The 15,651-nt window shown below is 42.9% G+C and overlaps 1 protein-coding gene across 12 annotated transcripts in view; it reads left to right on the top strand.

Moving 5' to 3' along the window:
* Nucleotides 1-15,651, top strand: part of prdm10 (PR domain containing 10) — a 241,471-nt gene that overhangs the window by 139,957 nt on the left and 85,863 nt on the right. For all 12 annotated transcript variants that reach the window (XM_087976537.1, XM_087976536.1, XM_087976538.1 and 9 more), the window contains one exon: nt 1,501-1,609. In XM_087976537.1, the coding sequence (XP_087832663.1) occupies nt 1,501-1,609 (109 nt within the window). The remainder of the gene's footprint in view (nt 1-1,500; nt 1,610-15,651) is intronic.

Below are 15,651 nucleotides of genomic sequence, written 5' to 3'. Positions count from 1 at the left end.
TCCTACTTATTCTTCAATTTCTCTCCTCCCTCTTTTACTTGTATATTGAAAACATCTTTATTTGAAGACTGGTGTTCGTCTGTGTCATGTGTCTGCATCATTCCATCTGCGTAAAATGATGGCCATGCAGCATTTCTATGTGGTTGGGATAGTATCACATGGTGATGGAAGCCTTTCTTAGCTGATCAGTCAGCCATAGGCTCTGCCTCTACAACAAAATTGTTTTTTGTACCTTAATCAGCCCTACCCTTCCATTGATTGCATCATTTTCTGTTCAGATCTTTCTAAAAGATTTGTGTTCATTTTTCTCACAGTCTCGTTGTGCCTTTTAATTTTGTTTTTCAATTCTACGCTTGCTGTATTTTTTTAAATTCCCTGTAGAATTACAAATCTGATCTTTAACATAAGCTTCCTTTTCCCATTTTATTTTGATTCTAATTTCTTTGATCCAATGTGTTCTAGCTTAGGATTCCTTTCCCTTTTACTTCATGTGGATCCATCTGATATAAACCTTAACTGTCTAGTCCAAGCTCAGTTATATACATGTGTATACATTGGCTCTTCAAGCCTGCTCCGCTTTCCAGTTAAATCATGGCTCAGCTGATTTTCACCTCAACTCCATATTCTTGCTTACCTCTGATAATCTTTCACTTCTTAGATTCTTGAGGAGCAATCTGCGTCTGCTTTCAAATTATTCACAGACTCCATTTATACCACCTTTTCAGAAAGACTGTTTCAAAGACTCAGTCTTCCGAGAGGAAACAAAATTCCTCATTTTGGTCTTATATGGTTGACCCCTCATTTCTAAACAGTGACCTGTAGTTTTAAATTGTCCCTCCAGGGGAACGTTCTTTCCATATCCTTCCTGTCAAGTTCCTTCAGAATCATATGTTTCAATAAAGTTGCCTCTCATTCTTGTAAACCCTAACAAACATAAGCCTAACCAGTCTGATCTTTCCTCTTAAGACTATCTGCCCATTCCATGTATTAGTTTGGTAAAACTATTTTTAACAGCCTGCATTGAATTTACATCTTAAATAGGGAGACCAAAACTGCACACCTCATATCAGAAATAGTCACAGCCGTGCCTGTATAACTGAAACATAACATCCTCACTTGTGTATTCGATCTCCCTTCTGAAATGATAGACTTCTGTTTGCTTTCCTAATTATTTGCTGTACCTTCATCTTTGTTTCCAAATGGTGAGACTTAACTTCAAGCTGTTTGGCTGCTAGTCAAAGTCCAGGACCTCTGTGTTATTCTACAGTGATTGCAACAATAATACAATTGTGCCATAGATTCACTGGATATCAATAGTGTTGAATGGTTGCAGTATGACAGGAGAGTTGAAAGTTTGAGTGCTTTTCTCCCTGGAGCTGGAGGTTTGCAGCTTTTTTGCATTTACTTGTCCTGGGAACATGTTGCACCAGTCAGAGACATTGCTTTCTTGATGTTGTGCTTCACTTTATTAAATTATTTATTGTACCTGATCTCTAACAGGTCAAAGTGTAGAGGTCGTGGCCGGGGCAGGCGGCGGTTTGGTCCAGGAAGGCGACCAGGACGTCCACCAAAGTTCAACCGTCAAGAATCAACAACGGAACAGAGTCAGGTAAACCTGGCATTCAAGCAGAATCTCCTGTTAATCCTTCTGAAATAATAATTTTGCATAAATGTAGTAGTAGCTATTCTGAGCTTTACAACAGCTATAGGTCAATATCCAGTTTTTGAGATGGCCTTGGCACTTCCCTGGACCAAAAGTGATGGCTTTTGTCCCATTTCTGAATTTGTGCGATAGAGTGAGCAGTGATCTGCTCAGGGGAATCATAGAATGGCCATGATGTGCCATATTTCAACATCACAAAGCTTCTGTGGTGAACAAGTAGCTTGTGGCCCTTTTTACGATGTTCGCAAATAAAGCCAATCATATGGCATTTTTTTGGAGATGACGGTGTTGGACTGGGGTGTACAAAGTTAAAAATCACACAACACCCGGTTATAGTCCAACAGGTTTAATTGGAAGCGCTAGCTTTTGGAGCGCTGCTCCTTCATCAGGTTGTTGTGGAGGACGCAATTGTAAGACACAGAATTTATAGCAAAAGTTTACAGTGTGATGTAACTGAAATTATACATTGAAAAATACCTTGATTGTTTGTTAAGTCTCTCATCTGTTCGAATGACCATGTTAGTTTCACTTCTTTCATATGTAAATCACAAAACATTTTTTTAAAAGTGACATTCTCAGATTAACTTTAACATTGATGGCAGCCCAGATAATGTGTTAAAGGTGTTAACCCTCTGTGTGCTGCTGTCTGTGCTATAATGTTTAGACTGATTCTAATCTAAAAAGATGAATTAACAGAATCTTACATGGATTCATGCAGCTTTTGAGCAAAGTACAATGTAACTCTGCAAATACAAGTTCATCCCACGTGTGTGTGTGCGTGCGCGCGCGGTGTGTGTGTGTGTGCACACGCGCTCGTATGTGTGGTGGGTGGGGTGGGGGGTTGTGAGTGTCTGTGAGAGAGAGTGTATATATGTGTGCGAGTGTCTGTGTGTAGGAGTATCTGTGTATGTGTGTGTATGTATAGTGCAATGGGATCACCTGTAGGTGATCCCATTGCACTATCACATGAACCTAAGGTCCCATTCGAGGCCATCCCTATGGGTACAGAACTTGGCTATCAGCCTCTGCTCGGCCACTTTTCGCTGCTGCCTGTCCCGAAGTCCGGTTTAGAGGATGGTCACCCGAAGGTCCGAGGTCGAATGTCCCAGACCGCTGAAGTGTTCTCCAACTGTGAGGGAATACTCCTATCTGTTGATTGTTGTGCGGTGTCCATTTATCCATTGCCGTAGCCTCTGCTTGGTTTCACCAATGTACCATGCCTCAGAGCATCCTTGCCTGCAGTGTGTGAGATAGACGACGTTGGCTAACTCGCATGAGTACCTCCCATGTACAGGTGTCCCCATGCATTATAGTGGTATCCATGTCTACACTCTGACACGTCTTGCAGCGCCTACGGTGACAAGGTTGCATGGATACATTTATGGGGTGAATTTGTACTTGCAGAGTTACATTGTACTTTGCTCAAAAGCTGCATAAATCCATGTAAGATTCTGTTAATTCATGTTTTAGATTAGAATCAGTCTAAACATTATGGCATGGACAGCAGCACACAAGGGGCTAACACCTTCAACACATTATCTGGGCTGACACCAATTGTTAACCTGAGAATATAACTTTTTGAAAAACAGTTTTGTGATATACATATGAAAGAAGTGAAACAAACATGGTCATTCTAACAGATGAGAGACTTAACAATCAAGGTATTTTTCAATGTAGTAATTTCAGCTACATTACACTGTAAACTTTTGCTATAAATCCTGTGTCTTACAATTGTGTCCTCCACAACCACCTGATGAAGGAGCAGCGCTCTGAAAGCTAGTGTGCTTCCAATTAAACCTGTTGGATATATAGCATTTACAACTGTAGGAATCCCATTGTGCATACTGACTAGTGAAGTTGTGGTAGTCAGCAATAGTGAAACCATTAATAGAATTCTCATAACGAGGAAAAAGATTTCTACATTTAAAGTGAAGAATAGGAGCACATGATAGAGCTATTAACATGTGAAAATGAGTTTTTGCATGCTCTTTGGGATTTAAATTGATCAAGCATATCATTAGAAAAATGCAAGAGGTAGGAGGATCAGGGTCATTCCATTGAAGATATGATTCTTGTGAAATCTGACAAAGAACTTAATGAGAATGGAACTTTATTGGAATCCCATTGGCAGCACTATCCATTTGGGCAGACATGGTGCAGGTGAAACATGAACCTAGCAATTCGGACAGTCCATTTCAAAGTTTGGATTCAAACATTGGCAACATATTTAGATTGCCATGTTGGACTAACATGGTGAAAGCGTCAGTAGTTTCTTTGATCAGTGCATTAGTGAATAGGCCAGTGACATCAAACAAATGCAGCTTTACAATTGATATCCCAAGTCCTGTATTGTCTTTATGAAGTTAAAGGAAGTACCTGGAGGATTTTTTTGGAACTGGTTGTAGCAAATCTTAGCCATTTGGTCCATTCATGTTGTGGAATGGGTTCTGTCTATTCACTCATTACTGCTCAAGGAAGCCGTAGACATTTGTGCCATGTCATTCTGGTGTGTCTGGATTGCCATAATGTTATCTGCAACAGTTTCCATTGTATCGAGTCAACTTCAGATGACCTCAAAAAAGTAAGGTATCTCAAACATTTGACTAACAGGTAAAGCCAGCTGTTTCACAGCTTGATATTCAACATTAACACAAGACCAGTACACCATTTGCTGTCCTATTTGTTTACTGAACTTGCATGCTAGCTTTCAGTGTCTCTTGAACAAAGACATACGTGTTCCTTTCGACATCAGCACTTCTTCACCATTTACAAGTACTGAGTTTTTCTGCTGAAGTAGTTGACCTTGTATTTATTTACATTACTTGCGATCTACCATGTTCTTGCCCATTCAGTTTACCTGTCCTTGAAACCTCTTTGCATCCACCTGGTAATTTGGAAAAATTACAATTGATCCTTGCATCTAAATCATTTCTATAGGTTATGAATAACTTCTGTGCAGTCACCCATTGGTTACAGCCTGCCATCCTAAGAATAATGGAAGAGTGCTGACCTAAGAATTACACAGGAAAAAGACAATGTTGTCAAGGAGAAAACTGAGATACAGGCTATTTGACAAGACGGGATTGAGGTTCACAAGGAGGAGGTGTTAGCAATTCTGGAAAGTGTGAAAATAAATATGTCCCCCGGACTGGATTGGATTTATTTTAGGATTCTCTAGGAAGCCAGGGAGGAGATTGCAGAGCCTTTGGCTTTGATATTTATGTCATCATTGTCTACAGGAATAGTGCCAGAAGACTGGAAGATAGCAAATGCTGTCCCCTTGTTCAAGATGGGTAGTAGAGACAACCCTGGTAATTATAGACCAGTGAGCATTAATTCAGTTGTGGGTAAAGTGTTGGAAAAGGTGATAAGAGATAGGATTTATAATCATCGAGAAAGGAATAAGTTGATTAGGAATAGTCAACGCGATTTTGTGAAGGGTAGGTTATGCCTCACAAACCTTATTGAGTTATTTGAGAAGGTGACCAAACAGGTAGATGAGGGTAAAGCAGTTGATGTGGTGTATATGGATTTCAGTAAGGCATTTGGTAAGGTTCCCCATGGTAGGCTATTGCACAAAATACGGAGGCATGAGATTGAAGGTGATTTAGCGGTTTGGATCAGAAATTGGCTAGCTGAAAGAAGACAGAGGGTGTTGGTTGATGGGGAATGTTCATCCTGGAATTTAGTTGCTAACGGTGTACCGCAAGGATCTGTTTTGGGTCCATTGCTGTTTGTCATTTTTATAAATGACCTAGATGAGGGGATAGAAGGATGGGTGAGTAAATGTGTGGATGACACTAAAGTCGGTAGAGTTGTGGATAGTGACGTAGGATGTTGCTGGTTACAGAGGACATAGATAAGCTGCAGAGTTGGACTGAGAAGTGGCAAATGGAGTTTAATGCAGAAACGTGTGAGGTGATTCACTTTGGAAGGAACAACAGGAATGCAGAGTTCTGGGCTAATGGTAAGATCCTTGGTAGAGTGGATGAGCAGAGAGATCTTGATGTCCATGTATATAGATCCCTGAAAGTTGCCACCCAGGTTGATAGGGTGTTAAGAATGCATACGGTGTTAGCTTTTATTGGTAGAGGGATTGTGTTTCGGAACCATGAGGTCATGCTGCAGCTGTATAAAACTCTGTTGTGACCGCACCTGGAGAATTGCGTACGTTTGGGTCACCACATTATAGGAAGGATGTGGAAGCTTTAGAAAGGGTTCAGAGGAGATTTACTAGCATGTTGTCTGGAATGGAGGGAAGATCTTATGGGAAAAGGCTGAGGGACTTGAGGCTGTATTTGTTAGAGAGAAGGAGGTTGAGCAGTGACTTAGTTGGGACATATAAGATAATCAAAGAGTTAGATAGGCTGGACAGTGAGAGCCTTTTTCTTCGGATGGTGATGGCTAGAATGAGGAGACATAGCTTTAAATTGAAGGGTGATAGATATAGGACAAATGTCAGAGGTAGTTTCTTTCTGCAGCAAATAGTTGGGGGGTGGAACGCCCTGCTTGCAACAGTAGTAGACTCGCCAACTTTAAGGGCATTTAAATTGTAATTGGATAAACATATGGATGAAAATGTAATTGTGTAGGATAGATGAGCTTCAGATTGGCTCCATAGTTCGGCACAACATCGAGGGCTGAAGGGCCTGTTCTGCACTGTAATGTTCTGTATTCTAATTCCTATTCTCTAGCGTCTGCCTGTAAACCAAATCTTAATCTGTGCCAGTATATCAATACCAATTTCATCTTTAAATTTTGTTTTTTTTATTTACCTCTGAACCTTATCAAAAACCTTCTGAAAATCCAAGTGCTCCATATCTATTTGTTCTCCTTTATCTATTCCCACTAATATCCTCAAAAAATGCCAAATGGTTTGTCAAATACATTTTCTCTTTCATATATTCATTTTATTTCCACCCAGCCATATGTTTTCTAAGTGTCTAGTCATCATGAATAATAGATTCAAATATTTTTTGCTATGGTGACACAAACTAACAGTTCTGTAGTTATAGGTTTCCCCTCTGGTCCAGAAGATTTACAAACTTTTAACCCAGGTAATTTTTCAGTACTGCCTCTTTTTTTTTATATATACTAACTTCTTTTATTTCCTCATTCTCTCTCGTCCCATGCATAACTACTTTTTCACAGTGGTTTCTTACGTCGTCTTCTGTGGTGATTCTTTCATTTCTTCACTAATTCCCTATTTTCCACTATAAATTCTCTTATGCCCATCTCAAATGAGCTTATGTTTATCCTTGTTAATCTCTTCCTTTCCACATAATCTAAACAAGCTTTTACGGTCTACCGTTATGTTTCTTTCCAGCTTGTATTCACATCTCTTTTCCATTGTTGATTCACCTTTCCTTTTCAGGTGTTTTTTTTGTTTCTGAGGAATGTTGGAGACCATATTTACCTTTTTGAAATATTTGTCTCCTGGTAGGTACTGCAACCTAACCAAACTATTGTGCCATTGCAAGGACTGAGTGGAAGCAAACAAAAAGCAGTATTTCTAAGAGTACTGCTTGCATTTGCCACTGAAAGTGTTGATAGTCATCATGATAAGACTGATGCAACAGGTGACATTCCCAGTGAACTGGAAAAGGCAACTACAGTAAAATCATGATAGATTGAATTAATGTTAACTAAGTTTAAAGATAGCTGTGGGAGCCATTATGTCTCCCAGTTGTCCACAAACATGCTGTGTCAAACAAACTGAAAACACAGTGACACAGTAGATACATGAAATAAGTTTTTATTTTCCAATTTGTTCATGTCTTACATCTTACAGGCCCGAGCCTTTACAGTAAAAGTCAGCGTTAAAGGTTGGGAGTTGGCTGTGGAAAAACTTAAGAAATCTTTTTCCACTCAGCAATACTGTCACTGGACAGGCCTGCCATCAGTGTGGACAAACAGATTTTGTGTTGCAGTCAGAAATCCCAGAGCACATTTATGGCCTTTGTGGCTTAATTATGGGAACAGGCAAGTGCTCATTCATCAGACCCTTCAGTGTTGTATCTGCCGTGCTGTCACTACTTCCTGTGCAAAAGATAATGCTATGCCTGGTTTTGAATTGGTCCATTGCTGCAGATGAACTCCTTATGCTGCAGTTTCTTTGTCAGGGTGATTCATATCTCCTGCAAAAAGGGAGCCCTCTCTGCTCAAGCTAGTATAGCCTGTCTCTACTTCAATTAGATTGCATGGTTAGATGTGCACTCCACTCCAGAGTTGCCAGTGCAGAATTCCGGTTTATCATCCATATCCTTGATTATGTCTAAACCAAGATGGAAATTCTGGCAAGATGGCAGCAGTAACCTGGTCTACAACTACCTGAGCACACAACTGCATACGTGCCTTCCTCCCTTACCTCTCCTCCCTCACCTCTCCTCCCTCACCTCATCTTACTTTCTCATACTTTACTCAACCTCTACTCACACAGTTTAGGAGACCGAGACTCCAGCACTGCTCTTCCAGTCTTCTGGCTGTCTCCTAACTGGATCTTCTGGCACTCAGAACGGGGCCTAGCAGTGACTGTACTGCCTACAAACTGCCTACACAGCCAGAGCTCCTGCTGCTGCTGCGGCAAGATTTTCGTTGCACTCTCTTCCCACTCCCCAGTCCAAGGTTTATATATGCCACCCTCCTCCTCCAGCACATTGTTTATTAAACCCCCAATAATTTTTTTAACAACATCCCGCATTTTGTATAACACCCAATAGTTTGATAACAAAATGCAGCCCTGGGTTTATGTAACTCCATGATTTTAAAACAACCTCCCAGCTTGTGCTTATACAACCCCTCCAATGCAGTGTTTTTATAACCACACAAAAATTGTATAACAACCCCCAGCCCAATAATTTTTATTACACCGTTGCCGCCCCAACCCTGTGCTCCCCACAGTCATTTATTTAAGGTTGAGGAAGCAAGGATCTGGCAAAGCTTTAGAAGATTACTGGGTAGCTGGAAAAGAACTCAAAAATGGAGTGAGGAGAGCTAGGAGGGAGCACTAAAAAGCCTTGGCGGGAAAGATTAGGGAAAACCCAAAGGCATTCTACAGTTACTTGAGGAATAAGAGAATGATCAGAGAGAGGGTAGTGCTGATCAGGGATAGTGGAGGGAACTTGTGCCTGAAGTCTGAGGAGGTAGGGGAGGCCCTAAATGAGTTTTTTGCTTCAGTATTCACTAGAGAGGGACCTTGTTGATAGTGAGAACACCATGGACCAGGTTATTAGGCTTGAACAGACTGATATTAAAAAAGTGGATGTGCTGGAAATTCTGGGAAGCATCAACATAGATAAGTCCCCAGGGCCGGACCAGATATATCCAAGGTTACTACAGGAAGTGAGGAATGAGATTGCTGCGCCTCTGGCCTCTTCAGTCTCCACTGGATTAGTACCAGATGATTGGAGGGAGGTGCATGTTGTTCCTCTGTTCAAGAAAAGGAATAGGGAAGTCCCTGGGCATTACAGTCCAGTCAGTCTAACGTGTGTGGTAAACAAGGGACTGGAAAGGGTTCTGACTATTTTATGACTATTTTGACTATTATGACTATTTTGAAAACATAGTTTGATGCAGATAGTCAGAATATTTTGGATGTAAGTTTGCTCGCTGAGCTGAAAGGTTCATTTCCAGACGTTTCACTACCTTACTACATAGAACATAGAACAATACAGCACAGAACAGGCCCTTCGGCCCACGATGTTGTGCCGAACTTCTAACCTAGATTAAGTACCCATCCATGTACCTATCCAAATGCCGCTTAAAGGTCGCCAATGATTCCGACTCTACCACTCCCATGGGCAGCGCATTCCATGCCCCCACCACTCTCTGGGTAAAGAACCCACCCCTGACATCTCCCCTATACCTTCCACCCTTCACCTTAAATTTATGTCCCCTTGTAACACTCTGTTGTACCCGGGGAAAAAGTTTCTGACTGTCTACTCTATCTATTCCTCTGATCATCTTATAAACCTCTATCAAGTCACCCCTCATCCTTCGCCGTTCCAACGAGAAAAGGCCGAGAACTCTCAACCTATCCTCGTACGACTTCCTCTCCATTCCAGGCAACATCCTGGTAAATCTTCTCTGCACCCTCTCCAAAGCTTCCACATCTTTCCTGAAGTGAGGCGACCAGAACTGCACACAGTACTCCAACTGTGGCCTAACCAAAGTCCTGTACAGCTGCAACATCACTTCACGACTCTTGAATTCAATCCCTCTGCTAATGAACGATAATACTCCATAGGCCTTCTTACAAACTCTATCCACCTGAGTGGCAACCTTCAAAGATCTATGTACATAGACCCCAAGATCCCTCTGTTCCTCTACCTGACTAAGAACCCTACCATTAACCCTGTATTCCGCATTCTTATTTGTTCTTCCAAAATGGACAACCTCACACTTGGCAGGGTTGAACTCCATCTGCCACTCCTCAGCCCAGCTCTGCATCATATCTAAATCCCTCTGCAGCCGACAACAGCCCTCCTCACTGTCCACAACTCCACCTATCTTCGTATCATCTGCAAATTTACTGACCCACCCTTCGACTCCCTCATCTAAGTCATTAATAAAAATTACAAACAGCAGAGGACCCAGAACTGATCCCTGCGGAACTCCACTTGTAACTGGGCTCCAGGCTGAATATTTACCATCTACCACCACTGCCTTCGACCGGTTAGCCAGTTTTCTATCCAATTGGCCAAATTTCCCTCTATCCCATGCCTCCTGACTTTCCGCATAAGCCTACCATGGGGAACCTTATCAAATGCCTTACTAAAATCCATGTACACTACATCCACTGCTCTTCCCTCATCCACATGCTTGGTCACCTCCTCGAAGAATTCAATAAGACTTGTAAGGCAAGACCTACCCTTCACAAATCCGTGCTGGCTGTCCCTAATCAAGCAGTGTCTTTCCAGATACTCATAAATCCTATCCCTCAGTACCCTTTCCATTACTTTGCCTACCACAGAAGTAAGACTAACAGGCCTGTAATTCCCGGGGTTATCCCTATTCCCTTTTTTGAACAGGGGCACAACATTCGCTACTCTCCAGTCCCCTGGTACCACCCCCGTTGCCAGTGAAGACGAGAAGATCATTGCCAACGGTACTGCAATTTCCTCTCTTGCTTCCCACATAATCCTAGGATATATCCCGTCAGGCCCGGGGGACTTGTCTATCCTCAAGTTGTTCAAAATGTCCAACACATCTTCCTTCCTAACAGGTATCTCTTCTAGCTTACCAGTCCATTTCACACTCTCCTCTTCAACAATACGGTCCCTCTCGTTCGTAAATACTGAAGAGAAGTACTTGTTCAAGACCTCTCCTATCTCTTCCGACTCAATACACAGTCTCCCACTACTGTCCTTGATCGGACCTACCCTCGTTCTCGTCATTCTCAGGTTTCTCACATACGCATAAAATGCCTTGGGGTTATCCTTGATCCTATCCGCCAACGATTTTTCATGCCCTCTCTTAGCTCTCCTAATCCCTTTCTTCAGGTCCCTTCTGGCTATCCTGTATCCCTCCACTGCTCTGTCTGAATCCTGTTTCCTCAACCTTATGTAAGCCTCCTTCTTCCTCTTTACCAGACATTCAACCTCTCTCGTCAACCAAGGCTCCCTCACACGACCATTTCTTTCCTGCCTGATAGGTACATACATATCATGGACACGTCGTATCTGCTCTTTGAACAAGTTCCACATTTCCACCACATCCTTCCCTGACAGCCTATGCTCCCAACGTATGCTCCTCAAATCCTGCCTTACAGCATCGTAATTTCCCTTCCCCCAATTATAAAATCTACCTTGTTGTGCGCACCTATCTCTCTCCATAACCAAGGTGAAAGTCACAGAATTGTGGTCACCATCACCAAAATGTTCACCCACTAACAAGCCCACCACTTGTCCCGGTTCATTACCGAGTACCAAATCCAATATGGCCTCCCCTCTGGTTGGACAATCTACATACTGCGTTAGAAAAGCTTCCTGGACACACTGCACAAACACCGCCCCATCCAATCTACTTGATCTAAAGAGCTTCCAATCAATATTTGGGAAGTTGAAGTCGCCCATGACTACGACCCTGTGGCTTCTGCACCTTTCCAAAATCTGTTTCCCAATCTGTTTCTCCACATCTCTGCTGCTATTGGGGGGCCTATAGTAAACACCCAACAAGGTGACTGCACCTTTCCTATTTCTGACTTCAGCCCATACTACCTCCAGAGGCAGATCCCCCTCAAACTTCCTTTCTGCAGCCGTTATACCATTTCTAATTAGCAATGCCACCCCCCCTCCTTTTTTCCCACCCTCCCTAATCTTACTGAAACACCTGTAACCAGGAACCTCCAACAGCCATTCCTGTCCCACATCTATCCACGTTTCCGTGATGGCCACAACATCGTAGTCCCAGGTACCGATCCACGCCTTAAGTTCACCCACCTTATTTCTGATACTCCTGATACTCCTTGCGTTGAAGCACCTTATTTCTGATACTCCTTGCGTTGAAAAGGAGTCCACTGAAGATGTTACTAGGTAACATCTTCAGTGGACTTTATGCAAAGTAATGCTGAAACTTCCTGCTTTCTATTTATAAAGTCCACTGAAGATGTTACCTAGTAAGGTAATGAAACGTCTGAAAATGAATCTTTCAGCTCAGCGAGCAAACCTACATCCAAAACCTCAACCTGAGCTACAAATCTTAAAACTCACTATAGTCAGAATATCTTTGAGGGTCAGTTCATGCCTCACAAGCCTTAGAGTTCTTTGTGATGAGACAAGATGACGAAGGGCGAGCAATGGATGTGGTGTGTATGGATTTCAGTAAGGCATTTGATAAGGTTTCCCCCGGTAGGCTCATTCAGAAAGTTAGGAGGTATGGGATAAAGGGAAATCTGGTTGACTGGATACAGAATTGGCTGGTCAAAAGAAGACAGTGAGTGATAGTGGATGGAATTCTGTATTCATGGTATTCTGTCTGGAGGTCAGTGACCAGTGGTGTCTCACAGGGATCTGTTGTTGGGCCTGTGTTCTTTGCAGTTTTTATAAATGACTTGGATGGAGAAGTGGAAGGTTGGATTAATAAGTTTGCCGATGACACAGGTCAGTGGTGTTGTATTAGTGCGAGGGGCTGTTGCAGGCTGCGAGATATTGACGGAGTTCATCCTGGATAAATGCGAAATGATTCATTTTGAAAGGTTGGATTTAAATGCTGAATATAGGATTGAAGAGAGAATTCTTGGCAGTGTGGAGGAACAGTGGGATCTTGGGGTCCACGTACATAGATCCCTCAAAGTTGCCATTCAAGGTGATAGGGTAGTTAAGAAGGTGTATGGTGTTTTGGCTTTCATTAACAGCAGGATTGAGTTTAAGGGCCATGAGATTTTTCTGCAGCTCTATAAAACACTGCTTAGATCACACTTGCAATATTGTGTCCAGTTCTAGTTGCCTCATTTTAGGAAGAATGTAGTTGCTATAGAGAGGGTGGAGTTTGTAAGATCACTGGACTGGGGGTGGGGGGAGTTTATATTTTAAAAAAATTAAAGTGTGTTGGGGGTGTTTTAGAAAATCACTGAACTGGTGGTGAGTAGTCAATAGGAGTTGATGTAAGCACTGGGCTGGGATGGTGTCATTAAAAAAAATTGGGGCTGCAGGTGTTTATAAAAGCACAAACTGGGTGGGAGTGTTTTATTAATTACTGGACCGTCAGGTGTTGTTCATAAAAGAAGTCACTGGGCTGGCAGAGTGTTATAAAATTAGATTAGATTCCCTACATTGTGGAAACAGGCCCTTCGGCCTAACAGGTCCACACCACCCGCCAAAGAGCAACCCATCCAGACCCATTCCCCTACATTAACCCCTGACTAATGCAATAACACTATGGACAATTTAGCATGGCCAATTCACCTAACCTGCAATCTTTGGCCTGTGGGAGGAAACCAGAGCACCCAGAGGAAACCCACGCAGACACTGGGAGAATGTGCAAACTCCACATAGACAGTTGCCTGAGATAGGAATTGAACCCGGATCCCTGGCGCTGGTGAGGCAGCAGTGCTAACCACTGTGTCACTGTGCCGCCCTGGAAACATTTAAAAAGAACACAAGAAAAGCACTGGACTGGGAGAATTATATAAACATTGGGTGGGAGGGTGTTATGATATGACTGAACTGTGAGGCATTATAAAATTAGAACATAAAACAGCACAGCACACTACAGGCCCTTCGGCCCACGATGTGGTGCCGGGCATTTATCTTAATCTAAGATCAAAAATCTCATGTGCCATGACCCAAGCTGACAACTGTTGGATGGTCCATCGCCTGGTCTGAGCCAGGATCAACATAAATATAGTCCCACCTCAGCAAAGACAACAGAAACAGTGCTGCAAAATGCTCACTTTTGAGGCACTTAAAGACCTGGAAAAGGTAGCCTCATATAACAACTCCTCTCTGCTATAACCTAGTGACTTACAGCAACATCAAGTCGTGGGATCCCAACAGTCTCCGCCCTTAAGACCACCATCTTCAATGCCTGCAAAAACTCAGTTGGCCACTCAACCAGGAAACACCAAGACTGGTTTGATGAGAATGATCATGAGATCCAGGAACTATTAAGCCAGAGGCGTATGGCATTTCTGCATGTAAAACAACAACTGCACTCAGAAGAGAAAAGGCAAGCCTACAGGCCATTGAAGGCAGAGGTCCAAAAACAAACCAGCGACGTACAGAATAGGTGATGAGTGGAGAAAGTACTGGAAGCCCACAAACATGACATGCACGGTTTCTTTGTGCTGTAAAGACCAGATACAGACCAGACATCCAAGGCCCCACCCCACCCCACTGATGGCTAAGCACGGAGTGACTCTCATCAAAGATAAAGAACCCATCAGAAAATGCTGGGGGGAGCATGTTAGAGACCTCCTCATCCAGGGCTCTGTTGTTAATCCAAGCATCTTTGAATGTATTGCACACCATACTACATGCCACAAGCTCAGCAATACCCCAGCCTTAGACAAAGTTGAGAAAGCTGTCCGCCAGTTTAAGATCAACAAGACCGCTAGAGCAGGCAGTTTCTCTATTGAGGTATTAAAATACAGAGGCAAAGAGCTTCTACTGCAGTTACACACCCTTGCCTGCCTTATCTGGAAGGAGAGGAGCGTCCCAGGAAAGCTCCGAAATGCCATAGTCTTGAATAAGTCCGACTGCGATAACTACAGGAGAATCTCCCTGCTGTCGACTGTTGAAATGTCATCACCAAGGTCTTCCTCAGTCATCTCCTCCTTTTGGCTGAGGAACTCCTCCTGGAGTTGCAGTGTGGCTTTTGGCTACAAAGGGGCACAACGGCTGTGATTTTTAATGCACGAAAGCTGCAGGAGAAATGCAGAGAAAATAACACACCAAGTATATGGCTGCCTTCGAACTTATCAAGGCCTTTGACACCTGTCAATCGAGAATCAATATCCTTCTTCACTTTGGTTGCACCATGAAATTTGTCATCCTTCACCTTTCTACAACAACAGTAATAGTAATAACCAATAGTGATAATCAATAATTCCACCACCAACCCATTCCTCATTCATGATGGTGTCAAGTAGGGGTGTCTCATCGCCCTATCACTATTCTCGATCTAACTTGCTGCAATGCCTCGCCTCACTGTCGACAAACTCCACACTGAAGTAAAGCTAATTTAGAGAATCTGTGGGAAATTTCTAAACCTCCACTATCTCAGGCTAAAACCAAAGTCACCCCAACCAGTGTCATAGAGCAGGGGGGGACACTTGTGTATATGTAATCTGAGGATGCACTCCAGACCTGCACCAAGACCTACACGTGAGCATGAATCTCACCTAAACATCTGCATAATGCAGGTCCCCCGCCCATTTGGTCTGGCATTGTGGAGCAAACTCCCAATCACCAAGGTCCTTGGGGAGGCCTGAGAGAATGTTGACCACTTCCTTGGAAGTATCCTTTTGGCCAAAACCGCTGTTGGATGAA

Source organism: Chiloscyllium plagiosum, unplaced genomic scaffold (genome assembly GCF_037043375.1).
Source record: "Chiloscyllium plagiosum isolate Xiang-an unplaced genomic scaffold, Cpla_swu_hap1 HiC_scaffold_29, whole genome shotgun sequence".
In the NCBI taxonomy this organism is placed as follows: Eukaryota; Metazoa; Chordata; class Chondrichthyes; order Orectolobiformes; family Hemiscylliidae; genus Chiloscyllium; species Chiloscyllium plagiosum.
Note: the sequence above shows the minus strand (reverse complement) of the source record. Positions and strands in the feature narration are given on the sequence as shown.